At 39.4% G+C, this 26,094-nt stretch overlaps 3 protein-coding genes across 4 annotated transcripts in view; 2 read left to right on the top strand and 1 right to left on the bottom strand.

Moving 5' to 3' along the window:
- Positions 1 to 2,130: 2,130 nt before the first annotated feature.
- LOC118431132 lies at positions 2,131 to 11,963 on the bottom strand. 2 transcript variants are annotated; one of them, XM_035842248.1, is made up of 10 exons: positions 11,688 to 11,963; positions 10,311 to 10,896; positions 9,575 to 9,773; positions 9,014 to 9,092; positions 8,434 to 8,511; positions 7,902 to 8,020; positions 7,615 to 7,656; positions 6,741 to 6,849; positions 3,891 to 4,005; positions 2,131 to 3,193 (listed from the first exon to the last, which is right to left on the bottom strand). In XM_035842248.1, the coding sequence occupies exons 1-10, from the start codon at positions 11,865 to 11,867 to the stop codon at positions 3,042 to 3,044; spliced, it is 1,659 nt and encodes a 552-aa protein (XP_035698141.1). In that variant the 5' UTR covers positions 11,868 to 11,963; the 3' UTR covers positions 2,131 to 3,041. The 2 variants fall into 2 exon arrangements, with proteins under 2 accessions (XP_035698141.1, XP_035698140.1); XM_035842247.1 differs by lacking the exon at positions 7,615 to 7,656 and having other exon boundaries at positions 7,860 to 8,020; positions 11,688 to 11,962.
- A 183-nt stretch (positions 11,964 to 12,146) lies between these two features.
- On the top strand, positions 12,147 to 20,489 carry LOC118430086. The gene is made up of 11 exons (XM_035840796.1): positions 12,147 to 12,279; positions 12,901 to 13,836; positions 14,439 to 14,604; positions 15,483 to 15,612; positions 16,107 to 16,233; positions 16,532 to 16,647; positions 17,013 to 17,216; positions 17,717 to 17,943; positions 18,229 to 18,330; positions 18,897 to 18,998; positions 19,292 to 20,489. The coding sequence occupies exons 2-11, from the start codon at positions 12,960 to 12,962 to the stop codon at positions 19,794 to 19,796; spliced, it is 2,556 nt and encodes an 851-aa protein (XP_035696689.1). The 5' UTR covers positions 12,147 to 12,279; positions 12,901 to 12,959; the 3' UTR covers positions 19,797 to 20,489.
- Positions 20,490 to 21,888: 1,399 nt separating this feature from the next.
- The window catches only part of LOC118431130 (tumor protein 63-like), a 29,894-nt gene continuing 25,688 nt past the window's right edge, over positions 21,889 to 26,094 (top strand). The window contains exons 1-2 of the mRNA XM_035842244.1: positions 21,889 to 22,084; positions 25,901 to 26,056. Of these exons, the coding sequence (XP_035698137.1) occupies positions 25,974 to 26,056 (83 nt within the window). The 5' untranslated portion in view covers positions 21,889 to 22,084; positions 25,901 to 25,973. The remainder of the gene's footprint in view (positions 22,085 to 25,900; positions 26,057 to 26,094) is intronic.

Here is a 26,094-nt window from a genome sequence, read left to right as displayed (position 1 = left end):
GAACTCACTCTACTATAATCAAAATGAAACATTGACCAGTCGTATCTCACACAAACGATATGCGCCGCGGTTCTCCTGAATCCTTCGTACTTATCGTTGATTGGCTGGCGCTCTTCAACTTCATTTCAAGTTCTCTCCCGAATCCAAGAGGCTCTCTGATTGGCTTGGTCCGCCATGTGTCGGTCATGGGTCCTTCTATCTTCCAACCACAGCAGCAGAGCCATGTCAAGGACGCCAGCAGGAGACCAAACATCAGGAACATGATGACGGAGCTGACATCAACGGCGGGAAGATCGGAGACGTGGGGCCCATCACCATGGCCAACCGGCCCGGTCTATTGGGCAGGGTGAATAGCAATGAATTGAATAGCTAGAAGCCCCAATTGCCAGCGCATTTCGTGCAATAATCCGAGTGGTGCAACATTGCAAATTTTGTGCCCCAAAACATAAAGATCATGAGAAAATTTTGTTGGTCAATGGTCACAAACAATTATCTGAACACAAAGCTGCATGCCAGCCGGTCTTCTCTGACAACCACCATTCCCAACTATTCAATTTCTCATCGGAAGGACGATAATCTACGAACTGTAACAACGGGTGACTGGCCATGGGTGGCCGCATAGACATGATCCGGCTATCAGGATTCGGGAAACATAACGATCTTCTACAACGTCTGATTCAGGTTGAGTAGCAATTACTAGTAAGTTATCACTGTTAGTGCGGACAAAATGGATGTAACAGAACGCGCTTAGTCTTTGCCCTAAGGACAACAAAGTTATACTCATATGTTGGTGTTCAAAAGAGGAACTAACTACCCTGCCTCTACCAGACTTTCCAAAATGAAGAGGATAGACATACCTTTGCCAACATTTTCACCCTGGTCAGATCTGAAGTCTTGTTATGTAATGCATTCAACTTTCCAAGACGATACTGTCTGGCTATAGGTCGTGGTTGAAGTGCCAACAAAAGACCTTAACCAGGGCGACCTTCCTTTAATATTGACTTCAGGGAATGTGAAAATCTTTTTTTTTTTTCTGCAGGCTGGACTTTGAGCAGTTCGCCGTTATGATGAAGGCGAACATAAATGGGCATCATCTGCTGCCATTAGTCATGACGTATGGCGTATGACAGTAAATCAGTGGCTCTATATAGCGTCATTGCCTAAGAGAGGCATTCAGAAAGTGAGAAGCCTTACCGGGAGTGAAGAGCCATAACTTACAGGTCCTGACGTAATATTTTTTCTTCAATGCCCGCCAAATTTAAAACCGTTGTGATTTGTTGCCATTATTTTGCAAGCGATGCTCTTTTGAAGATCAAAAAGTGAAAAAAAAAATCATGGACAAGAAAAAAGTCAGTTCAGTGCATGTGATTTGAGAGCTGTGTGGCCACGACGGACAACCAAGAGTCATTCAATTTAAATTCAAATTTATGCGGACATTGTGGAAATATTTAGTGAGGTATTGAAACGTGATTGACATTTATAAAGCTTTATACCAAGGAGGTTATATATGACCTCCTCCTTTATACCTTACATTTATGCCCCGAAATGTGAATTATGTACATTTTTTCTTCCCCGTTTCTGAATGCCCCTCCAACCACAGGATTGGAAATATTCCAATAAAGGCATGACTATTCAGACTTAGCATGAAATGTAACACTTTCTCATCGATTATGCAAACAAGGTACTAATCTGCATAAAATAAGTGGCTTATGTAGACCATCTGTACCATCTATAAGTGTGTGTTCGATTCAAGCCAGGAAAAGCAGGCACTGAAGAGTAAATACAAACAAAACAAACTACAGTCGGTGAATTCTTTATGATGTCAGTGATTTAGGCTATGTGACTTATTATCATAGATTGTTAGCAATAACGAACAGACATTTAAATCACCAAACAATCTTTAATGTTTACTTAAATCCTTGTACTATTATCCTAGTACATTGGCGTATGGAGTACATACACAGCGAATGTAGCAGCAAACTGGCATATTAAAGTCTATTTGACACCTTTACCCCTTTGAATTACCAGTGGAATGAAATTTCCTCTATCATTCACATAAAAATCTCTTAACGGGTCATGACATCACAGAAAGGACTCTCCCCATCACCTACTATCCATGGCAAGAATTCATTTTGGTGACGTTGCTAGACTAAGTTTCCTCCACCAAAGAGCACACTGTTGGCAGTTGATTTAAAGACTAGATGTTTTCAGAAAAGAGCAAATTTCATGTGAATGATAGCAGAAATTTCATATCAATGGTGCTTAATTTTCAGTTCCATATGCTGAGCTGGCTCCTTTGAAAATAACCTACCTCCCAATATAAAATGTGAACTAACCTTAAACTTCCGAATATAAACCAGTTACCCTCACAAAGAATTAGTAATGCTCAAATCATTTTAGACACAAAATTTAACTTTCTTTCATTCACATGCTTGTATCAGTTTTTGGGTTACCCAGATAGAGTCTGTCATCCAAATAATCAAATCAACAATAGGTCTTCTAAATGTGAGCTGGGTTTGGGCAGAGTATGAATCAAGGGAGCATCCACCATGATCTGTTATAATGGGCAGATGGTACAAGGAAGTGAAAAAGAAGACAGTCTACAAAATTTACTTAATCTTCATGCTGGAATGATTTCTGATGATATATTAGTCATTAAGTCATTTTAATGTCACAGAATATCTTCACACACTCATGATGTAAGATCACAGATTTTTTTCCAGGAAAATATACAATTTTTCATTCATATCAATTGCATAGATTCCATTTTCAATGTGAAGTAGTCTTAATTCAGAGTGAAAATATTTTACAAAATATACGTTTTCTCAACAGTTCTCCTCATAGTCATAAACCAAAGTGATAGCAGCAAATATCCTCATCCACAGTTGACAAATCAAACAAGAATGTGTTTGATGTAAATAATTTCTATCTTTTTTATTCCTTTTTTTATCACACCCATATTGATCTAGGACCATACTAAGTATACACTAATCAGAAATGCCTCATTGATTAAATAGATAAACCTAAATTCAAAAGTGTGTCTACAATTCACCATGGGCATGATCTGCTTGTTTGTCATTTTCCCTGTGGGTCTGCATGGGGGTTTCTGCATTCCTGCTGTGGGTCTGCATGGGGGTTTCTGCATCCTTGCGGAACATTTCGTCTTCCATCTTCGCATGCTGCCATTGGATGCCTGAAAAGGGTAGGAAAACACCATAAAACAAACAATACAATATTTCATCATCATATATGTAACTTCACAAGACAGAATTAGACAAAACTAACATGAGCAAGTTTTCACATAGTAATGTAACTGCAACAAAAATGTTAAATTTGATCTTACACTTGCTATTACTGATGTCACATGAGTTTCTCAAGTATCATTCTGTCACAGTACGTCATAATTGTACACAGTATGTCATACATATAATTGTCAGTACATACATGTAGGCTATGAAATTTAAAAACAAAACACAGTAGAAGCCTGTTAATTGCACAACAGAATATTCTGCTAATGGCATGTACGGAATCCCAAATAGGAGCGAACTTCGAACTTCACATTGTTGCACCACACGGATAATTGCACAAAATACATTGACAAATGGGGTGTGCAATCTTTAATTTCAAAAACGGTTTCTACAGTAAATTACAGTTACTGTATCAATCCCATTGTAAAATAAGGACTCTAGCATAAGATGTGTGTTGAGTAATCATCAAGTTCTAAATGAAGGTAGGGGCTTTATGCTAGAAATTAGTACATGTTTCTTGTACTGTATTCTGTAGCTCAGGTCTAGGCAGCAAGAATGATACCCTCACCATGCATTATCTATAAATTGATATAAGATATGGAATGACAAACAAAGATCTTGTTCAAATTGCTCAGTACTTACCTGCAGGATCATCCAACTGTCTGGGTGTGAACATGTCCAGCACCTGGCTCATGCCTCCCTTCAGGTCATCCTTGTTAGCATATCCTTTGTTCTCTGGGTCCAGCATTTCAAACACCTGCAAAATGTGAAAACAAATAAAAATTCAGTGCTGAATCCCCAAAAAACAATATTTCTACGCTCAGGGCTCGAAATACGGGTGCACTTAAAACTGGAGCTGTGCACCCAATTATTTTATGTGGGTGCACTGGTGCACCCAATTTTTTTTTATGTATGTTTTTATGTATGTATGTAAAGATATCAAAGTATACTTGTAACATGCATTGGCATAATACCGGTCATAAGCCTTATACCGGTCAATTAAAAATAGTGGAACTTAAAGAGATCTACACATGCAACAATAGTTATTTCTGAGGTATGCACACTTCAGACATCTAGGTGTCCAATACATAATTTACAAAGCATCGATAACAATGCATTCGAAGACAACAAAGCCAAAAGTTTTCAGGTCATTTTCGGGGCAGGCGAGCTCGTCGTGGGACAAACACACTGTCACGTTCATCGCCAGATTTGTAGATAATAATCACATGTGAGCATGATTCAACAGCAATCTTGAATTTCTTTTGGTGACCTACAACTCGTGTAAAAGTGTGAGGAACCGCTGCATTATCGCCCGGATCTACGGCTGAATGGGTCAAATTGAACGTACGCCGCCATTTTCTTGCCATTTTTAATGCTACGGCCAGCAGTAAAGTTTTACGTCATAGCGGTTGTGACGGATCAAAATTAAATGAAAATTCTTGTCAGTATACGCCCATTTTCTCATGACTTTTTGTATGCTCATGCAGATTTTTGTTTTGTGCGACTACTAACAGGAAAGAAAGGAACAACAGAGGATGTATAAAGGTACATAGCGGCAGTTAATTGTGCCGTGTTTCGTTCGACCGGTATAGTGCACCCCCTTCCAACCACGCGCCCGTTCTCCGTGCAATTCCGCGGTGTGTTCCAATTACGATATTATGTTTTTAGCAGGACCAGAGAGACAAAATAATTTACACAGAAGAAGTGGCAAAGGTATGCTGTAACAGCAACATGTAACTGGAGAAAATGATGCGTTGATCATTTGCCAAATTAGCATTGCTTGAGAAATTGCAGTAAACCGACCGGTATTATGCCAATGGATGTTATATATCATATTCTTGACATCTAAAAAGGGTTAGAAAGATTATAAAATGTCTGTCATGGTACTTGTTTAAGAATTTGATAACTTGTAACTAAGTTTTATTATTCGGATTTTCTGACATTCTACTTAAATTTAAGTGGTGCACCCAAAATATTTTGGAGCACCCAATTTTCAAGCTGGGTGCACCAGTGTACCTAATCCCAAAAATGAATTTCGAGCCCTGTACTGTCATCTAAGGTGTTGTAAAGATCTATGTTGTAAAATCAACTGTTTGAAATCGTCAGGTTATATCAAAGACATTAAAAACGGTACACACTGCTTTCTCTGTTTAGCACCCAGCACTTATGAGAAAGAGTATTGCAGCTGAACACACATCACTACTGTTTTTATTTTTTATTTTTATATTGCAATCCATACTACAGTATGGGATTGCAATATATTGCTTTTCCTTTGTCCTTCTTCTCCTCCTCATGTCAAATCTTCAAATGGATTCTACTTTTTCATTTTTGGGCCAAATGAGCTGAAATTTGGCAGGGTGGTAGAAATAGCAAATACCCCCAGATGTTTTTTTCACTTTCTTGATAGAGACCTTAGAATTTATGATATTTAGGGTTTTTGGTCATTTTTAGACCAAAAATGTATATTTTGGGCCCCTGTGCCCTGGTATTACAAGCTAATGACCCGAAATTTGGTACAGAGGTGCATTGGACATATGAGTACAGGAAAACATTAACACTTTCTGAATAGACAACTTCAAAAATGAGTTATTTTAGGGTTTTTGGCCATTTTTGACTAAAAATGTATTTTTTTGGCTCCTATGCCCTTGTATAGAAACCAAATGACCTGAAATTTGGTACAGAGGTGCATTGAACATATGCTCACAGGACCCCATCAACACTTTCTTCATAGATCACTTCAAAAATTAGTTATTTTGGGGTTTTCAGCCATTTTTGACTAAAAATGTATATTTTTGGCTTCTATGCCCTTGTATGTAAACCAAATGACCTGAAATTTGGTAGAAAGGTAAATTGGACATATGGCAACAGGACCCCATCAACACTTTCTTCATAGAGCACTTATAGAATGAGTTATTTTGCGATTTTTAGCCATTTTTAACTAAAAATGTATATTTTTGGCTCCTATGCCATTATATTGACACCAAATGACCTAAGGACAAGTGCCCACGGTACTTCATTTTCCCTTAGAGCAAACATTACTTCAAATTGTTGAATTTTGGGATTTTTTCAAGGATGAAGATGGATTGCAATATGCTGTATTTGCTCCTAAGCAAATGTCGGCCTTTCTAGTTTTTATTGATTTTTCAAACACATCACTACTGTTGGACTAACCCCCTACTGTAGTTCTTGCACAATTGTGTGGCCCAAGGGGTATAGAAATGGAGATGGGTATTGCCCTATTCAATGAATGCTGTTCAAAGGATTGTAACTTTTACTTGTCATGTACCAGCATTGTATGTCGTTCAGTGTCTTAATATATATCTTCTACACAGGTTAAAAGGTGAAAGTTATCAAAGTTATCACAGTTTTAGTTTTAGTTAAAGTCAAAGTCATTCAATGTGTGAATCTTTACTGTGAAGAGCCGATACATGTATAGTCATAGCAAGGAGGTTAAAGCTTTCTTTAACCTCCTTGGTCATAGTCAGGACTAACCTCTCTGGCTATTTTCTCGGACCCGTGCAGTGCCTCCTGGTACTTCTTGATAAAGGCTTCCAGCTCAAGTCGATCAGAATCTGCATCATAAGCTAACATGATCACAGACCTGGAAAATGATATTGATAGAAATGGGGCTATTTTATTCTGTGGGTCCAAAGACACAACTACATTATTGTAGGTTTCTTTGTCAGGTTATGTCTTGCTGTCAAATAGTCGTAAAAGTAGTTACTAAGTATATCTACAAAGGTTAGACATCCAAGTAATAAGATACACAATACAAAAGTTACAGTCATATTAATTTTCTGTTCTTATTGATCTTAATAGAATGTGTCTCAGCCACAACTTTTTTATTTTTGCAATGATCTGTTTTTGGGGTTTGTTTCCATACATGGCTACATGTATTTCACCTAGCAAACATTATAAACTTATATAAGCACAACATCATTTCTACCATTTGACAAGCAACTGTGATGAAGTTAGTTCAAAGTAAAAAAAGGTACATCAATCTATAACTGAATTGTTAGTTGTTAGTCTCAGATGATAGTAAGACTCAAAAACACATCTAGAGGGGTTAAGAGCAAGTTGTACACCCCCTCAAAATGGACCGGCCCTTTTGTTACCCTGACTACCGTACCTGACTTCCTCAGGTGAGAAGTGTTTGTACTCATACTGTTCTACCGTACCTGACTTCCTCAGGTGAGAAGTGTTTGTACTCATACTGTTCTACCGTACCTCAGGTGAGAAGTGTTTGTACTCGTACTGTTCTACCGTACCTGGCTTCCTCAGGTGAGAAGTGTTTGTACTCGTACTGTTCTACCATACCTGACATCCTCAGGTGAGAAGTGTTTGTACTCGTACTGTTCTACCGTACCTGACTTGCTCAGGTGAGAAGTGTTTGTACTCGTACTGTTCTACCGTACCTGACGTCCTCAGGTGAGAAGTGTTTGTACTCGTACTGTTCTACCATACCTGACTTCCTCAGGTGAGAAGTGTTTGTACTCGTACTGTTCTACCGTACCTGACGTCCTCAGGTGAGAAGTGTTTGTACTCGTACTGTTCTACCATACCTGACTTCCTCAGGTGAGAAGTGTTTGTACTCGTACTGTTCTACCGTACCTGACATCCTCGGGTGAGAAGTGTTTGTACTCGTACTGTTCCGTGTTCGCAGGGTCGGAGGACATGACCTCAGCCACAGCCTTCAGCTCCGCTACAGTCAGCTGTGTCAGTCTGTCACACGACACTGATCCCGTGCCAGTAGGGTCCAGTATCATCATCACCTGTTCATGGCATAATCTTGTTGATAAGAAAATCACATCTGAATAAAAGTTAACAACTAATTTATCGTGTGGCATCATGTGGCATAATCCTTAGAGAATCAAGAGGTTCTGGGTTTGAACTCCCTGACATGCTCCGATGTTGTGCTATTAGGAAACTTTAAAGTACACGAATTTCCTCAACTTCACTCAGGTGAAGCCAAGTACCTAGCTTTGGTAAGGGACATCCCAGAGAAAAGACATTCCATGGAGGTCCAGTATTTTAGAAGAGTCACACCTCAAGCATGGTAAGGAATCTACCACACATATAATTCTGTTTGTAATATACAAAACTGGAAACTTGTTTTACATGTACATGTATTCTTTAAGTTTCAACAGAATCTGAAATATTCGGCAGGTTGAAGACATTGCCTCACCTGGTGAGAAATCTCCTCAAGAATGTCTACATCGTGAACCTCAAAGTTTTCATCTTCTTCTTCTTCCATTGCCTGCATCTGGAAAATAATACAGATGGGGATCATTGTTTCAAGTAGACACTGAATAAAAACTCAAGGCCAGACCTATTTAATTTGTTGGTTCTCTGATGACTAAATTTAAAAAAAAAAACTTAACTGGAAAGGACCAGATTTGTGCCTTTGTACACTCAGTTTTATGGGGTGAATACAGTCATATTCAAGTTTTTCTCCCCACCCTCTAGCTTTATGATGTCCTCTTGCTTGCTATATTTTCACTTTTAAAACAGATTAAATTAAATTGGTATGGCCTTACCCTTTTCATGTATATAAGAAGACAAGGGGCTGGTAGAAAAACTTGCACCTCATCACATCAAGTATCAAAGTCATTCCCAGAACCTCTGGATACCAAAGTACAGACTTTCCCCCAGACTCTGTTTTCATGTTGATATTTGAGTTATCATCTAGCAAATAGTGTGGAAGAAGACTTAGACTGTCCCATGGAGAAGAAAAAAGCGACATATGATGTGACCAAAGTACGAACCTGTTTGAGTCCTTCCAATACTGCAGTGGCATCAAGGATTTTGTCCTTGTTCTCTTCACACCAGTCCACCAGAGTTTCACTGTGAAGAAAAAATTATTTTTCTCAGAAAATATCTAGTTACATTGTCTGATATATTTTACTTGCAAGGTGGAAAGAAGAAGGTTGACACATCTTCTGTGAATTTCTTTTTTCATTGAATTATAAATCAAGATTTCTTTCTATTTTCATAAGAAAAGCAGAAAAGCAATTAAGAAAGAACTAGGAAGATCTAGAAAGGAAACAGTCACTTGCTGTAGAATCTACAGATAATGCAAAATGCAAAAGGATATAATTTGACAGAAGAAACAAAAATTTAATGAACAAAAAGACAGAAGGAAAGAAGACAGAATGTAACTTGTTACCCAGGGTACATTACATCCATTCATTTTTGCAGTGTTTCAACATTTGTGGTCTGAACAATACTATTGGTCAAACAAAAATATGTGTCATATGATTTCGCACTGGAGATATGCCATAAAACTCTGCAAGTGTCAGGAAGTGAAACCAAAATATCAAACCTACTTGAGCTCAAAAGGATCTGTGTTCCCCATGGTCTGCGATGCGATGCCATCATAGGTCCATACCATGTCGGCCTCGCTCAGAGGGGTGTACTCAGGCTTGGCTGTGTCGCAGCCTGTAGAGTCAAACTCCTTCAGCCGAGAGAACAGGACAGACACGGCCATATTCTTGGTGCCGTAGGACCTCACCTGGTGCAGGTAACCTGAAGTACAATTAATGAATTAGCAATATGTTGCTCAATAGCTACAGCAGCTACATCAATGCTACTTGCCTAAAACAACTACAATTACTGCAACTGCTACATACAGCTTCTATTACTACAACTGCAACTGGTTGTACCTCTACTGCTACTAATATATAGCAACTACTACTTCTACTGCTACTAGAACTACATGTATATTGTAATTATCAATAAGTAGAACTACAAAAGACCATTGTCTTGAAAGCTATGCAGCCTTTGTGATTTCTACTGTTTTACCTTGTCTTAATTTACTTGGGTGCCTCCCTAGTGGAAGTTCACCAATTGATTAAATGCATTATAAAACAGGATGATAAAAATACTGTTGTATGTATTTGTGTATTATTAGACAGCTGTTTTTAAAGATGAAAAAAAGTACTTTTATTACACACACACATGTGACACACTCACGCTCACTGTCCAGTTTATTGTCTGTCCTTCCCTGTCTTAAAAATTGTGTCACATACTGTATCTGACCCAAAAATATATCTTTACACTTACTGTATGGCAGCCACAGGCAGTCTCCTGCAGTTATGTTGGCGTACCACCAGGGGACCTTCGCAAAGTCCGGGTACCTCTGCAGATTCACGCGGTCTACGTTAATCAGGGAGAACCCTCCATACTCGCTGATGGCCTCTTCTGCCATGGGAACGTTGACCTCATGTTCCGGATCAATGAGAATCCAGTCCTTGGTACCGTTGAGTAGACAGTTAAAGGCGTTGTCTGCATCCTTGTGTAGGAGACTTTTCGTTCCTCCAGAGCTCAACCACAGGTTTGCTTCGAGAGCCCTGTTCTTAAAGGAACCGCACCGCACACAGGGTAGGACCATCACCTCCTTAGACATGGGATCGGGTAGCTGAGACACGATGTACTTATCCTGGTTCTTATATGTCTTGAGGAAGTTTCTGATGGTGTCTTGGGCAAGACCCTTCTCCCCAACAGGGTAGTGGTCCTTCTCGACCTTGGCTTCCAACTTGACCTTGAGTTCACCGTAGTTCTCCCTCAGATACTCGTCTGTCCACAGGGAATACGCTGGGAAGTTCTTGGCCACACCTCTCAATAAGACAGGCTTCCTTTGACTGGCATACTGTAGATGAAGTAATAAATGTCAATACTCAATTACGAGCGATCGCTATTATTGTTGTTTATATCCAGGGTATTTGAGGGCTGGTGCCTACCAGAATGTCAGTAGATAGGATGAAAAATTGATATCTAAATTAGCAGATGAAATCAATGGTTAATATTATGCAAATCAACATTTTGCAAAATGCCTGCTGCCTACTACCATTGTGTCACCATGACATCATCGCGATCGCTCGATTAAGGCTTAATGACCCTCCCCTCAATGTTGATGATACCTGAAAAGTGACCCATGGCCACCTTTTTTCTGCATCTTTTCACTTTGTAACAGGTACAGGAATATAGATATACAAGGCAAACAAGCCAGTTTTGAAAGAAGCTTCATGGAGGTATTAAATTTCGTGTGACAGACTGAAGTGTAAGTGTCAGTTCTCCTTTTCACACAATGTAATATTTTTGTGCAAGTAATTTGCTCTCACTACCAAACCATTTTCGAGAAATGCAGGATGTTTCTCTCCAAGTACTTTGCGTTTTACGAAGTAATTACCCATACAGGTTCTGCTATCCCAAACCTGTAATTACCAATACAGGTTTTGTTGCGGCAAACCTCAGAAGTCTGAACCATGTGTGCCATGTGTACAATTTTTAAAGATCTGCGACAGTTTTGAACGTTTGTTTATGGAGCAATTTCCTCCCTAACTTTAATAATATGGATAGGTATTACTATAAGGGTAATTTTTACACTGTCATAAATCATCATAATGGCGCTAATTGGTGCAGATTTACTGATACATGTACCTTCTCCCAGAACTCGAGCGGGGACGGCACGTCGTGCAGTACGGGGATGTGTCCCTCCGGGTCCCGATGCCGCCCCAACTCCTCCCCGTGCCCCCGCGGAACCTCTGGTTCACTCTTCAACGAGGGGGCAACGCTGCAGCAGAAAATCACGAGAATCGCGAAGTAACTTGAGGCTTCCATGACAAGACTTTGGAGACGTCTTCAGACCGCAGAGAAGTTGTCTTCTGGTTCTGGAAGTTGCCAGGCAAGTTTAAGAAGTTGCTTCACTTCCGGGTTCAGCACATCTCACTAAAACATGGGGGTGTAATATCATCAAGCAAAATATTTAGAAGATCTTTTAGTTCTTTGTTTTATCCCCACAAGAACAAAAATTCCTATTTTATATATTCAATCAAATTGTGAAAAAATTTTTTGGTGATTTTGTCACCAAAATTATAATTGTATTAATTTTTTTCTTTAGGTAGATTACCCATAGTTTAAATGGATTCTTCTGAACTACTACATATTATGGGATGGTACTTTGGTAGTCAGTCAAAAGTTTCCAAAGAGGACTTTCCTAGAAGCCCAGTGGACGTCAGCCATCAAGTCTAAGGTTATTCAGAGTTTTGCTTCTCGCGCACTTGATAATTAGCAAAGCCATTCCGACCACATGACTTAAAATGTATAACGTTTATTCTAATAATTCTTTAAATTAAAGATTCTTTGGAAACTTCACGTCTTTCACCACTGTACTCTAGTAACTGTTAGTTGCCTTCAATATTGAAAAGCCCTTTCACAGAGATTTTAATAGGACGCATGTGCGACGACAGGCATTCTAGTTAACATGTCAAAGGTAACGGCCCAAAAAACAAAACAAAACCTGTCTGGACGTTGTTTAATGCAAATCGAAACAGTGGCGAAGACAGGACTGCTTGCTTTTTCGAGGCCTAAGTCGCCTTTACCTTGGCTTTGACATACATTTTGTATTACCTAGAATTCCTGTCACAGCACATTTAGATTCATTCTGACCTCTGTGAAAGGGATTACATATCAAAGTGAAGGCCCCTGACTAAACAATTGCCCTCACAACCATTGTCTCGATTTGCGTAATAATTTGTCCAGACGTGATTTGTTTATGTTTCAGGGGCCTTCACCTTTGACATATTTCCCATAATCCCAAAAGTTGCTGCACATGCGTACTCAGAACAGTGAACATGCTAATTAATTTTTTCAGATACATGCCATTTGGTTTACACTGTACGTACACTGTCTCAAAGAACTGTCAGTGCAGACATGGCAGAGCCAGACTTCCTCGAGTTACACAATTTCCTCGCCAGTGACATCATAAGAACTCGAGAGGGTGGAACTGGATGGATGATTGATCTTGCGATGAATGCGAACAGGTGTAACCCCAAAACTTTTCTCCTCAAGACAAAGAAGTGCGACAGATATGGTAGCATCGTGCTCGAGCCTGCCCTGTCTCCAGAGAACTACATCAATCCAAAGTCTGAAGGAAAAAGTGGCGGCTTTTTCAGCATGTTCACATCAAACAGTACTAATATAAGTATCAACGAGTCACTGAGCGAAGAGTCAGTCAGAACAACTGTAGTGTCAGAGGCGTCAGCTGTTTCGCAACACAAGTACGCCTGCATCAAAAGCACTGATTATAGTGGAAGGGTGAGGTTTCACATCGCTCCGAATGCAGGCTTTGGCGCGTCAATGACTGGTACCAAAAGCATGAGTAGCAGCGTGGAAGTCTTCTGCGAGGACTTGGTAACGAAGTCGGTCGACTTTGAAGACCTACGCAGTACATTTGACAAACATACCGTGAACATCACCGCGACAAACATAAGAGGAGAAAACAGCCTGTTTGTCATCACTGATGTTATCGTAGCTGGCAAGATTTCCTGGCAAGTCAAGCAAAATGTGGAATCTAAAAAGAGAGGAGGTGGAAAGGTTGAAGCAGAGCCTGTGAATGTTGAGGCCGAAGGTGGAACCCTCAGTCAGCGTCCAGAAGAACACAGACAAGTAGTGAACAACGCCGTGCTGGCCCTCAAGTTGGCAAAGATCTCTTACGACGATCAAGGGAAGATTGTTGGGATGGAAAAAAGCGGAAGTATTGAGGGGAACTACACCCTTGGACCTGGGACTGAGGAGAGACAGGGGCAAAGTAAGTATTTCTACCCTTTTTAGAATTCCTCAATGGTAGAGTCTATCCCTCCCCATTTTATACATCCCAAGTTTGCAAGTAAGGTATTATGCTTAGATGCTAAACACAGATATTATAACAGATCATCAACCAAATTATTTGTGCCACTTGAAGCCAACAGAATGTGGAAAATTGATGCCAATTATTTTCTGTACAGTCACTGATATACCAAGGAGATCCTTTTTTAACCTCCTTGGATAAACCAATTTTGCAAGGCAGTTCTATTAAAAGAAACAATTATGCCATAGTTTTCACCTTACCAAATAAGTCCTTACAAGTTACTTGAGTTAAAAACCCTGTGCAGCTTATACTTGGTACCTCAGTCTCCCACAGTTTGAGAGGAAAGCTTTAAATGGCTCCAATATTTTGTAGAGGTTTTGACGATGATGCTCATTGCTCAGCTCTGCATGCTATTGCATAATGTACATCATATTGTCATGAAGTTTTTATTTCTGTCCATCAAGGGAGACAGAATGGTTTTATAGATATTGTAGACCTTGGAAAAAATTGCTATGAAAATAATAGTATGATGCATAATGTTTTGGTCCTTTATATGTGTACAGCCGCCATCACAGTGCTTGGAAGTGGGGAAAACAGAAGGAAAGGCTCCCGTCTCACCATTCGCTACATCGGTCAGGAAAAGCCTGATAGGGGTGGAAGAAGAATGTTTTGGTCTTCTGCAGATGTACATGTAGATCAGATTGATCTACTGAGCATTTTGGAAACAGGGTATGATTATTACTCTCGGAGCAGAGGTTAGTGGGGTAGATTGTGACCCGTTTTCTGTCCGTACCAAGTTTTTCATTTTGGTGCGGTCAGTGTGAACAAAAAATGGTACTTTCCTGCCATGAAGAAAACTGAGGGCAAAATAAAAAACCTGAACAAAACACATGCCGAAAACACATAAAAAACAGCCAGACACGAACCTCAGACTGCTTGGAGAGAAAGAAAATGGGATATGTCAATAGAAGTTTATTTGCAAGTTCATGCCTGAAGGCTAATTGATACATGTGATAAGGGGTCAGTCTTTCCCACCATCCTCTGCCTGGAGAGTATATATTAATATGATATATATAGAATAATATGCATAATGTATTCATAAACATGAACAGGTGACAACATTCCCTCGGATGTTGTTAGGAGTAATTAGTACCCATGTATGTCACAAAAATTGTGCAAGTAGCTAATTATATATTATACCTGTAACTGTTTTAATATTTAGCCAGCAGTAGTGCCATCTGCAAGAATAAAATGGCTGTACTCAAGCCCATGTGTGATTTTTGTGGCAGATTTCTGACCCCAACACAACAACATGATCACATGAAAAATAACGCCGTCTGATAGGACTGCAGTACCAAAGGATCATCCAATCAAAAGAGGCTCCACTCCATGTGTCCCACACAGCTCATTACGCGACATCACCATACATAGCGAGCCTAACAGTTTCTGACTATTTTTTCAGGGTGAGACCGTTAGTAATCGAGTAGCAAACAGGCTAAGCCAGCAGCACTGTTACAGTAACAGTTACATTAATGTTGTAAAGTGTGCCAACAAATCTTTCCCTACCTGGTCTATTGTATTTAAAAAAATTAAAAAATATTCTTCAGAAAATATCAGCATAAGTTTCATGAACGTATCCAACTACCTCTGAAGGGGCTTATTGCAAGCAAGGAATGCAAGCATCACAAGCGAATACCATGGAAAAAAAAGAAGAGGGAAAGAATTTATTTGAAAAAGGTAAGTACTAATACGTTACTATGTACAGTAATACATTACATATAAGTTGCTCATATTGTTGTACACAGACCATACTTTCAGTGTTTACTTGCAAGCAAACTTAGGCTTTTCTAACTACCTGTTGTAAAATATTAAACATCGCCTCAAACATCAATATGAAGCCACTTCCTCAAATTTGAGTCAGTTACATCGAGATAGAACAATAATTCAAACTTTACTGGAGACAATTTAATTTATTATCTAGATAAATATGTCTTTAAAAGCTAAATAACTGCTTGTACAAGATGGCAGGGAAATTGGTAAAACCCAAGACTTCATTTTCACATTTTGAAGTAAAAAAGGGTGGTAAATTATGAATTTGAGTATTATGGAATTTGTTGGTTTGTTTGTGTACAGGACTCAGTTGTGTTGTGTGTCGCCGTATGCATATGGTACACTTTTGTCTCATTTGTACCATTCAAATTTTGGGAAACAAATATTTACTTATTTGACAGGTGGCTGTGACAGATGTTGAAGCAGACAACACTTTCACTTGCATCAGCAATAACCAGTTGGAAATTCCCAAAGATGACTGGGTCTGGCTGGACTGCAGGCAGTGGAGGGAATCACTGACTAACAATGGTTAGATAGCTTTATATTATTACGGCCACACTGACTTGATTGATATATGAATGTCATCAGCATGCACAGCAATTTCCAGTACAAGTTTGTGACTATACTGTAAATTGTACAAAGAAGCTGCAAAATGAGCAAATATATGCTGTAAACTGCGAAAAAATTGCAAAACAGACTCTAGTAGGTCAAAGACGAAAATGTGATAGTCTGCACGAAAATAAAGAATTTATTATGTGGTATGCCATGTTCTGTGTGTTCAGTCATTTGTTCAGTATTCCTAATCTGTCCTCCATTCGTCCTCCAGAAGTTCAAGTTGATGTCAAGTTTGAAGGCTCATCAAGGACACTGAAGGTAGATGCAGAAGATCCAGCCATTGTCATCATGCACCAGATGAGGGACAAGGTTCCTTGTCATAAACAGGTGAGTGCTGTCCTAAGTTACTGTCTTTGTTGGTATATCTTTGTTTCTATTAAGCCACAAAGTTGTGTAAGCACTAAAGCTCAAGGCACCAGTCCACTGATGCAGCAAAGCAGTGAAGTCCCATACTCTTTCATGTAAGTGCTAATTGCTAAACAGAATGGCAAGTTGTTGGTAAGTTGACTATACTAACAATTGTGTAATGTACCAAAAATTCCAGAATTCTAAGTTCATTTTTTTGTCTTTTACGTCTTTTAAGGCACTTGCCCTGGACCCATGCCAATTGTACACTAAATCTTTTTTTTTTCATTCTGACTGACTACTACTCATGAATGCACCAGGCTAGTCTTTTTAAACTCTTTTTTAAGGTCCTTACACACAAACGCAGAAGGATCATGTACCCAGCAAACACTATCAAGGATCTGGGCATAAAAGATGGGGACCAACTGGAACTGGAAAGCTCCCGAGATACGATTCCAGATGTATGGGAACATATCACGCTTCAAAATGCCAGCTCAGCTCAGAAAATCTCAGTTCAGAAAATCATGTCACTCCCCTTTCAAGACATCCAGGTGAGTAATACACACCACATAGAATGGCAAAACTACATCAAAGAAGTTGCTTACTCAGTGTAAACATCAGGCAAAATTTTGCCCAGGAAAATGTGTCTAGGTTTGCCATCAGGATCCTACAATAGGGGCCTTTAAACCTCATGACATACAGCAGAAAAATAGCTTACCCCATAAGTGCGCAAGCTCTGGAGGACAATTTTGACAGTAGTATGCTCAGTGTCCTGTTGATTTACTGTTCAATTTTTAGGGATCAGACAATATTTGCATGTCACTGAGCCCATCCAAAGTGAGGGGAAATTATCGTGCAAAAAACTGAGTCTTTGGCATTTTGAAGTCCAGCAAGCTTCTGGCAATCAACAGATGCTTGTAAAGGTTGTTGATGCCAGCTTCAGAAAACCTCCTGACATTAGTTATGGTGTTAAGGAAAATAGTTGTATAATCTAAATTTCTTTTTAACAATGTAACATTGCTGACGATACTTTATCTTTCGCGACCCACAGAGCATTGTTTCAGCACACCCAGAACTGAAAATGGATGAAGCTAAAGTGAGGCAGACTCTGCAGGAAGAGCTTTCCAAAGATGAAGATGATGACATTTCACCCTTGGGCTTTCAACGGCTCATGGAAGCTGTTGGCAAGAAGGTTGACCTTGATGACATCCTCAAGGCCATTGTCGCTCATGAAAACAGTTTTGATGATGATTACGAGCTCAGTGTCTTGGATATGATGTAAGCTGTCTAACTGGTTTCTATGTGCAAGTTTCAGCCTGTTTTCAAATTATTTTGTTGAAAGTACAATGAAGACGTACTTGTGGTAATAGTATGAGTGGTTACCTTATCTCTGATAGACGTTTTCCTCAGTGGTTCTGGTAGGAATAAAGTGAATGGAAGACTATATAAGTGATTGCTTTTAACCATTTTGATGTATGAATGTTGAATGAAAGTGTATGTGCAAGACAAGAAAACCTATTGAGGTACTCTTCATTTTCTGATAACGTGTTCTTTCCCGACCAGGACCTCATCCCTTGAAGGCAAAAGCTTGTTCAAAGATGGCGATCTAAAGATGGATGCAACCACTGTAGATCGGATTGCCGATCTCAGATCTAGGATCATGAGGTACACTTTAAAACAGCGTGTAGATCCCATTTTCATTTCTTTCCACAAAAATTACATTCTCTGATACACGTGAAGCTGAAAATCATTTCCTTTTAAGGTTCTGGTGTATAGTGCTTAAGGAAGATGTAGAAAGATCTCATTAGTTACATATAAATACGCCTGCGTGGCTCATTGGTACACATGATCCCTCGATCTCGGAAGTTAAGCAACGCACGGTCTGGACAGTACTTGGATGGGGGACCAACCAAGGACGTCCGGATTGCAGTAGCCTCACGAAGCTTAACACGAAATCGTCTTCCGGGAGTGACATAAAAGCTTGAAGAGGTGCCTCGGCCACATTAAACAGCCTCATTACCCACACTTTGGGTACACACTGGCTGCAAAATACACCCGATATTATTATTACATTACATTACATTACATTATTATATTATTACATTTAACCATACATATTAATGTGGAATGAAGGTGTATAGTGACCTACTTGGTAGATTTACAAGACAAGAAAACTTGTTGAGATAATCGCCATCTTCTAATAACATGACTTTTTGTTCATTCTTAACCAGGAGCCAACCTTTAGAGAACAGGAGCTGGTTGAATGATCATGGTCTTCGGGTGCATCGTCTGGGTGCATCAAATGTGGATCAGGATGTCCTTAGGATCTTCAGGTACTCCTTTAGAATAATTATACGGACCACATTTTTGTTTCTTCCTACATAGTATACAAGAAAAACACAATACAAAAAAGTCCATCATATTTAGTTTCTGTACTACATGTATATTACAATAACTCCAAACTTGAGCAATGAAGGTCATTCAAATGTATAATTATGAAAGTTCCTTTCTTGCTGTAGTTGACAAAGAAAGGGCTGAACACATGGCTATTAGTTAGTGCTTTAGATTGTGTATGGAGATAAACACGTATAACTTCCACTAAGGTCCATTCATTCTATTCTAACAGGTCACTCAGCATTGAGGAGCAAGAGTACATGGAAAGAACATCATCTGATTCAGAAGCTGAAGACACCAAAGATGATAGCTCACAAGACGTTGGTCATCTTGAAGAGGGCAAGTTACCAGGGCCTCCAAAGCAGATGACACTGCCAACCGTTCCTGGGTTCTCGGAAGCAGAAGTAGAAGAAGCCAGCCAACTCCTGCAAGGATTGTTCTTTAAGATGAAGTCCGAGGACCCAGAAATTGCTGCGAGAGCATCCGAGGTTGATTGGGAGTCAGTCAACCGACGTCATATGAATTGGTCAGATGTACAGTTGTCTGGTCTTGATGATATTGCAGAAAATGACAAGTATAAAGCCTTGGGACTGCTTAAGAGACAGATGAGTGGAAAGGACAAGGAGAAGGAGGCTAACTCAATGAGTAGTGTTGAAGAAAGGGTGCAGCTAGGGCCCAACCTTCCAGATAGTGTTTCCTCTATGGACAATAGTCATGGACTCGAGAAGTTCTCCTGAATGTAGTAGGGAAATGCATCTTGTATTTGCGCCTAATTAAAGCTAATGACCTTGCAGTGAAGCTTTTGATAAGCTCAATCGTGAAGTTTTTCATACACCCATATAGTTATATATAAAAGTTATATCACATATGCCTAGACTTTCAAGTTCTGAAACAATGATAGAAAAGCATTGTTGAAGTTTCATGAAAATGTCTTGTTTATTGACTGTTTTCTTTTGACTTGGTAAGTTTCTTTACTATGAATAGAATAAATAATTGTAGAATTTTGCATTAAAACTTAAGAATTTTTAGAAATTAAGGATAAGAATTCTTAAAATGTAGCTCAACTGTGAGTTATAGACATTTGTTTACTTATACATGTAGTCTTTTCTGACTTTTAGGATAAGGAATGTTCAAATGTAGTTAAATTAATTTTCCAGGTGTGAGGGTGTTTGGGCTAACTTATACATGTATCTCTTCTCCATTTGTCGAAATATCATATCTTCATATGACTTTCAGTAAATATGTCCAGTTTATGCTTTCTGAATATTGAAAAATGTTGCGGGTATGATAATTAACAGAGGGTGGTTATCAATCCGTCAGCCATCTAGTCCATTTGAGAAGCCATCTGTCAGTTAAAATTAATCATGCTCTGATATGCAAATTAGCTAGTGTTTTACAAAATAATTAGGTTATTGAATTACATTTTTATTTTATCATCAGCTGCCTTTAATATTATTCGATCGTAAGGGTTCGCCTAGCGGTTACCGAAGTGTTCGCTTCGCGGTTACTTCAGGGGACCATTCAATCGAGAATATGTCGGCAACAAAGCACGATCTTTCAATGCGGTTTGTGGATTACAATAGGGCACCTTAAGGGACCTATCCAACCATACCAAGTTACACCCCCCCCCCCCGAAAGATAATTAAAGATTGTGGAAACGATAAGTTGAAGGGAAAATGTCAAGTCAAAATCCAATCTTCTAGCAACATCCATTTTCTGCCGCACAGCCTGGCCTTCAGTTACGTGGTGACCTCTTATGACCTTCTTTGTTTGGCAAAACTGCCAGTATGGTATAGTTGTTCGCAACACAAACCACGAGTCGTTTCCTTCTGCCCTTAATGTTTACTTAATATTTATCTGTTACAGACCCTAAGAAATTCAAACAAGTTTATTTTTTCTTGGTATATGTCTTGACAATATGGACAATACGCTTTTAGTAAGTATGCTCTCATACCATCCCAGAGTAATGTCAGTAATTTTCTGCTAGAGGGCGCAGCTATATGAGGCTAGTTGTTAATGTGGGGATGAATGGGGGGATCTCAGTTGCCTGACGTGATAGCCAGGCCAGGTAGACAGGCCAGGTAGACAGCCTAGCCTTTTCATCGACCCCTAACGTTACTCTTGCTTTTTCAATCGCATTGCACACATACTGACATAGTCTGTTTCACCAAGGAGGTTTGTAAGAATCTCCTATCAGATGTAGGCTCCGGTTTGCTTTTATCTATGATCATCTATGTTTTGCAGCATTTAAAAATAAATGTCCCTCTATACATTTTCCCAAGGAGGTTATATAACCTCCTTGACTTTCCTAATTGCCCTTTTCTGTTTCAAAATGCCTCCTCCTGATATCCTACGGGCTCCTATACTCGCACCCAGGTTATATTCCCATAGGATATAAAAGAAAGCGTGACAGACCCCCAACATCTGCTTTGAGATTAACCCAAACCTCTGTCTCATCATTGGCCATGAAAAGCAGACAATATCCAAGCAGATGTTGTGATGTAAAGGTTTTCAGGCCAACTGGCTTTTCCTCTTGGCAGTTGATTGGCGTTGTTGTGGGTACAGTACAGCATTTCTTTTTACTTTTTCCAAATAACGTCATCAGCCCCTCCTTCGACATCATCCCATCTGGAACCGTTTCAGTAATTTCCCGCCAAAACTACGAAAACATCCTGCCTCCTCTTCATGTTGCTGCATGTGCACTTTTCATCTGACCTTTCACCTCATGCTTGTTTACACTGTAGCCTGCCGCCAAACCTTGTCAGCTCGTTTCCGAACCGTTCCTTCTTGATTCTGAAACTGGTAATATAAAAGAAGGGAAACAATACAAAATAGAATTGTGATTAAAATGTGTCGCGGAATATGAGAGATATTGATGTTGAGAAGTACAATTTAACGAAAACGCGTAGCGCACTATTTAGTGGGTCTCGTCTGTGCGGATGGATATTTCGAAGACGTCAGCACACATGTTGATACATTTCGGCCTCCATGTGACGGACAGTGGCAAACTCGCGGCAAAACACAGGTTTGTTTTGTTCCAATTTTACAGATTTTAGCGCAATGTATGTAAAATTTTCGGTAATCATATAGTGATTTATAAATCCCAGACCATGACCGTAAGCTAGGTAGGTTTGTGAGTTGAAATTCTGCTAGTTTTGAGGACACAGTTTGGGGAGGGTCCCCTCCCATCTTTCTTACCGGGATTTTACGAAGTCCCATCTCAAAACCCGACGTTTTACTCAATATTTTACTTTTGTCAAATCTTTTCGTAAGTTTCCAGATACGACGGGGTATGTAGGATCTCTTCATTTGTGTCTTGTTTAAAATTTTTTCTCGCGAACGTATTTTGGAGCATTCGGATCGCAGATTTTTAGGCCCACCCACCCTCACCCATACCAGCTGATCGTACAAAACACTCAGTTTCAACAACAAAGAAAGTTTTCAAGCGGCGTAAACAAATCAGAAAACACATCAACTTTAGATCTTTCCTGTTCACCAATGTTCAAATTTTCTTTCTCAGGCAATAAATTTGTCATCACAGATGTTGCATGTTTGTTGTAAATTATGAGATCATTGGTGAAAAATGGTCAAGACTCAAATGAAAAGTTTGACACAAATGTTAGACTAGTACCTCCGTCCGGCTACCTGTACAGAAAGAAAGGTATGCCATTGTTCAATGGTAACCCAGTACATGTATCAGGGTTGTGTGGGTACTGTTACATGCCATTGCTGTATGTTGCAAACTACACCTAAACATTGTACACATCGTCCCAGTATTAGCACAAGATAAATAGCTTCAATCTTTCTTCTATAGCTGAATACTGTCACTGGAAAGAAGGCAGCCCAGGCCTTCTATACACTGTCTGTACTATAGTGATTGTGTTGTGGATAGCACAGACTTAAACAGATCAATCATATTGCTGATCACAAAAGCCTTTTTACCTGAATTTACCTGAACCGAAGAGGCCGTAGTACACCCGCGAGTAGCCCACTGTCGCTCCTGTATCACGTACAGCTCCGATGTATCTGTCAATCCTGTGTTTTTTAAAAAGCATTTTGTAAGTTTTGATGCTGTAAATCCAGCACTGAATTTCTCCACTTTGCTGTATCTTTGAGCAAGGAGCTCCTTGCTTTGAGCGATTGAGCAGGACTTGGGTTTGCAGTACAATTGACATTTCACAAACTATGAATTAAAAAAAAAACACAGCAAAAATATTGAATTGTACTGTACCAGCCTTGGTCCCAAAGTCCTGAGTCAGATCATGGTGTGAAATCTTGCTGTAGGCTGGTACCTTCTGTGTGTCAGAGATAAATGTGTTCAAGTGCTATTAACCTTTGACACCAGCAAGTGACATATTTAACACTTACTGCTAATGTTCCATGTAGACTGAAGGGTTCAGATAATAGTGAAAAATTGTTTTACGGGCATTTATACCTTTGTCTCAAGTCTTTGGTGATCCGATCTTTCTCATGACAAATCTTGTATTCTTCGGAACTATTGTACATGGAGACTCCTAATAAATAAAGACTAAAATAAATAGATAACTATTGTAGTCAATTAGAAATCTGTATTCTCTTCTCTCCATTCATATTGGAATAGTTTACCCTAGTCAACCATCCATATTCAGCAAAGAAGGACTACCAAAACCCCACAGAGCTCCAAAGCCAGGATATTGGCAATAGGAAATTACACTATTAGTAGTAATAGTCATGCAGTTGTGTGGTCCTTTTTGTTGTTTTGATGTGGTCAATGCAATTCAAAGAAGTTAGAGAGATGCCTTTTCAGTCAAATTTGATATTTCTATTCAGATTAGCAAAACTTTTGATCATGCTTTGCAAGATTGCAAAGCCTGGACATTGTATAACTATAACTTAGTATAAGGACATATCCTAGCCAAGAAAGTTGAACAATAAATGGAGAAAGACATGTAACTGTAAACAGACAACATAAGCTGTCTACCCAACTCCACAGGTGGCATGAAATGGAGAGGGGGTGGCATCTTTTTCCAATACCCAAAACTGTTATTTGGGTCATCTAGCCTGTGTTCAGTGTGTTTGGCAGTTTTGGATAGATACATTACTCCCCAGGGGTGGACAGTATGTGCTGTACAGGAGCTCTCCCCACATGTTTGGTTTTGTCATGCTGATTACATGGACTCAGCCCAAACAACCTGCAAAGGAATCCCTTTAGAAAGAAATTTCATGCCTTCTGTGCCACAATGGATTTGGTACAAAGCCCTCTCTATACAATGTAATCTAATTCTGATGAGTTGGTATTTTCAGTGAAGTGCCATTCAACTATGTATGATGTGTAATTTGTAATCATAAGATCTTTTTGGTACCATTGTGCCACCAATCCTTTTTGTTTATCACAAATTACATGACTTCTAAATTGTCATGGCTTTCAGAACATTGAAATTAATTAGCGTAATCCTTGAGTCTGTCACACAGCAGCTTTGATTTCTGATGGGATTTTGTTTGCCTTCTCCATCAAGAGTTAGGAAAAACAGACCTCTCCAATTAGAAGGTGTTTATTCTGTCACAAAAGGTGCTTTTAACCCAGACAGTTCTTATCTGTGATGGATTGTTGTGTACCCCAGGGTCTGGGAGTTAATGACCTGGAACTGGTAAAGTGGTAACTCCAGTCTGGATCAAATTCTACTGTGAATTCTGTTATATAAACCCTTCTAAGTTCTAGGAGATCAAACACTTAAGTTGGTGACAAAAAGGTGAAGACTTATCATTATTGTTTTCGTTGGATGATAGAATAAATGAGTGATTTGGGAAAGTTTAGACGATCTGACTTGTGCACATTGATGTTGTCAGTGTTTTTTTACCATAAAGGAAGAAGAGTTGTGTTCGAAGGGCACACATATCTTGTACATTTGTAACCAGCTGGATTGTCTGAAAAGAAATAAAATGGCAAACAAACAAAAGTAAGGCAATGTACAGTAGACTTTTGGCAGCAAGAGCAGACTTGAGTCTGTGACCAGTGGGCGGAGCTTGGCAGGGGATTCCCCCAATCCAGGGTTGCTTCCTGATTGGTCAATTTGTGGTCAACCCACCATACAAGAGATTCCCTTTCTTAGGATTATTCCATTTTCAAGTGGAATAGGGGGAAATGTAAGAAATTCAAAATTTTCTTATACCAATATTTACAGTATGTTAACTTTTTTTACCCATTTTTAGTGTGCTTGATTTTTTAAAAGCAATCTTTTCTGACAACTTAGATCATTTAAAAAAGGATGCTAGATATTCCACCCAGGTTACTCGCAAGATTCTCTCTCCTTATGTTTTTCACGCCTAACAGATAAGTGTTTTTGGTGTGAAGGTGCCTTGGGTGATAATCTCTTTGAGAGTTCTCCCAATGGCTTCCTTTTGAAGTGGTGTTATTGTGATTCTAATGTCTCTGGGGTTTGATGCCCAGTGGTGCTTAGAAAGGACAATCCTTCCCTTGTTGAAAGTCTCTGGGAAAAGGACAAGTAAATCTGGTAGACCAGGAGGCACTTGTGTAAGGTTGAGCTGTTCTCTATTATGTTGTGTTGTGTTCTGAAGAGATTTGTGGTTTTCACTGTTATCTTTGTGGTATCTGTGGAATGACATGATTCAACTTTTAAGTTGTCTTGGTCCAAATACTTTCTTCCATGGATCTAATGAACCTTCAAACCCCCTTCAAACCCTTTTCCTCCAAATGGGAAAGACCATGATGGTAATATATAGTGACATAGTCACATAGTAGTGCTTGTTGCCATAACATAGGGGATGTTCCTGAAAAAAGCTTAAGTATCTGTATCTACTACCATTACCAATGTCTTATATCTGTTTATTTTTCATATTACAGATAAAAAAGTATCCTTGAAAGAACATCTAAGAACTTCAAGAAGTCTTGAAGGAAGTGCAGACGTCTTGCCAGGATGTCCCAAGGCTCCAACCCTCCCCTCAGCCAGGAGACCTTCAACCAGCTATGGAATCAGATCAACTCTGTTACAGATCAGGGGTAAGGGCTGCAGTCTTTCATTGTTATACCCTGGGCGC

The sequence above is a fragment of the Branchiostoma floridae genome, chromosome 14, assembly GCF_000003815.2.
Source record: "Branchiostoma floridae strain S238N-H82 chromosome 14, Bfl_VNyyK, whole genome shotgun sequence".
In the NCBI taxonomy this organism is placed as follows: Eukaryota; Metazoa; Chordata; class Leptocardii; order Amphioxiformes; family Branchiostomatidae; genus Branchiostoma; species Branchiostoma floridae.
This window is presented reverse-complemented; position numbering and strand designations above follow the sequence as displayed.

Excerpts from the sequence above, each read along its gene's own strand:
- LOC118431132 (XM_035842248.1), bottom strand. The coding sequence starts at position 11,867 with ATGGAAGCCTCAAGTTACTTCGCGATTCTCGTGATTTTCTGCTGCAGC. Across the intron at positions 10,897-11,687 it reads CGCTCGAGTTCTGGGAGAAG|TATGCCAGTCAAAGGAAGCC; the intron begins GTACATGTATCA and ends CTTCATCTACAG. Across the intron at positions 4,006-6,740 it reads CCGAGAAAATAGCCAGAGAG|GTGTTTGAAATGCTGGACCC; the intron begins GTTAGTCCTGAC and ends CACATTTTGCAG.
- LOC118430086 (XM_035840796.1), top strand. The coding sequence starts at position 12,960 with ATGGCAGAGCCAGACTTCCTCGAGTTACACAATTTCCTCGCCAGTGAC. Across the intron at positions 17,944-18,228 it reads CTCAGTGTCTTGGATATGAT|GACCTCATCCCTTGAAGGCA; the intron begins GTAAGCTGTCTA and ends TTTCCCGACCAG. Across the intron at positions 18,331-18,896 it reads CTCAGATCTAGGATCATGAG|GAGCCAACCTTTAGAGAACA; the intron begins GTACACTTTAAA and ends ATTCTTAACCAG.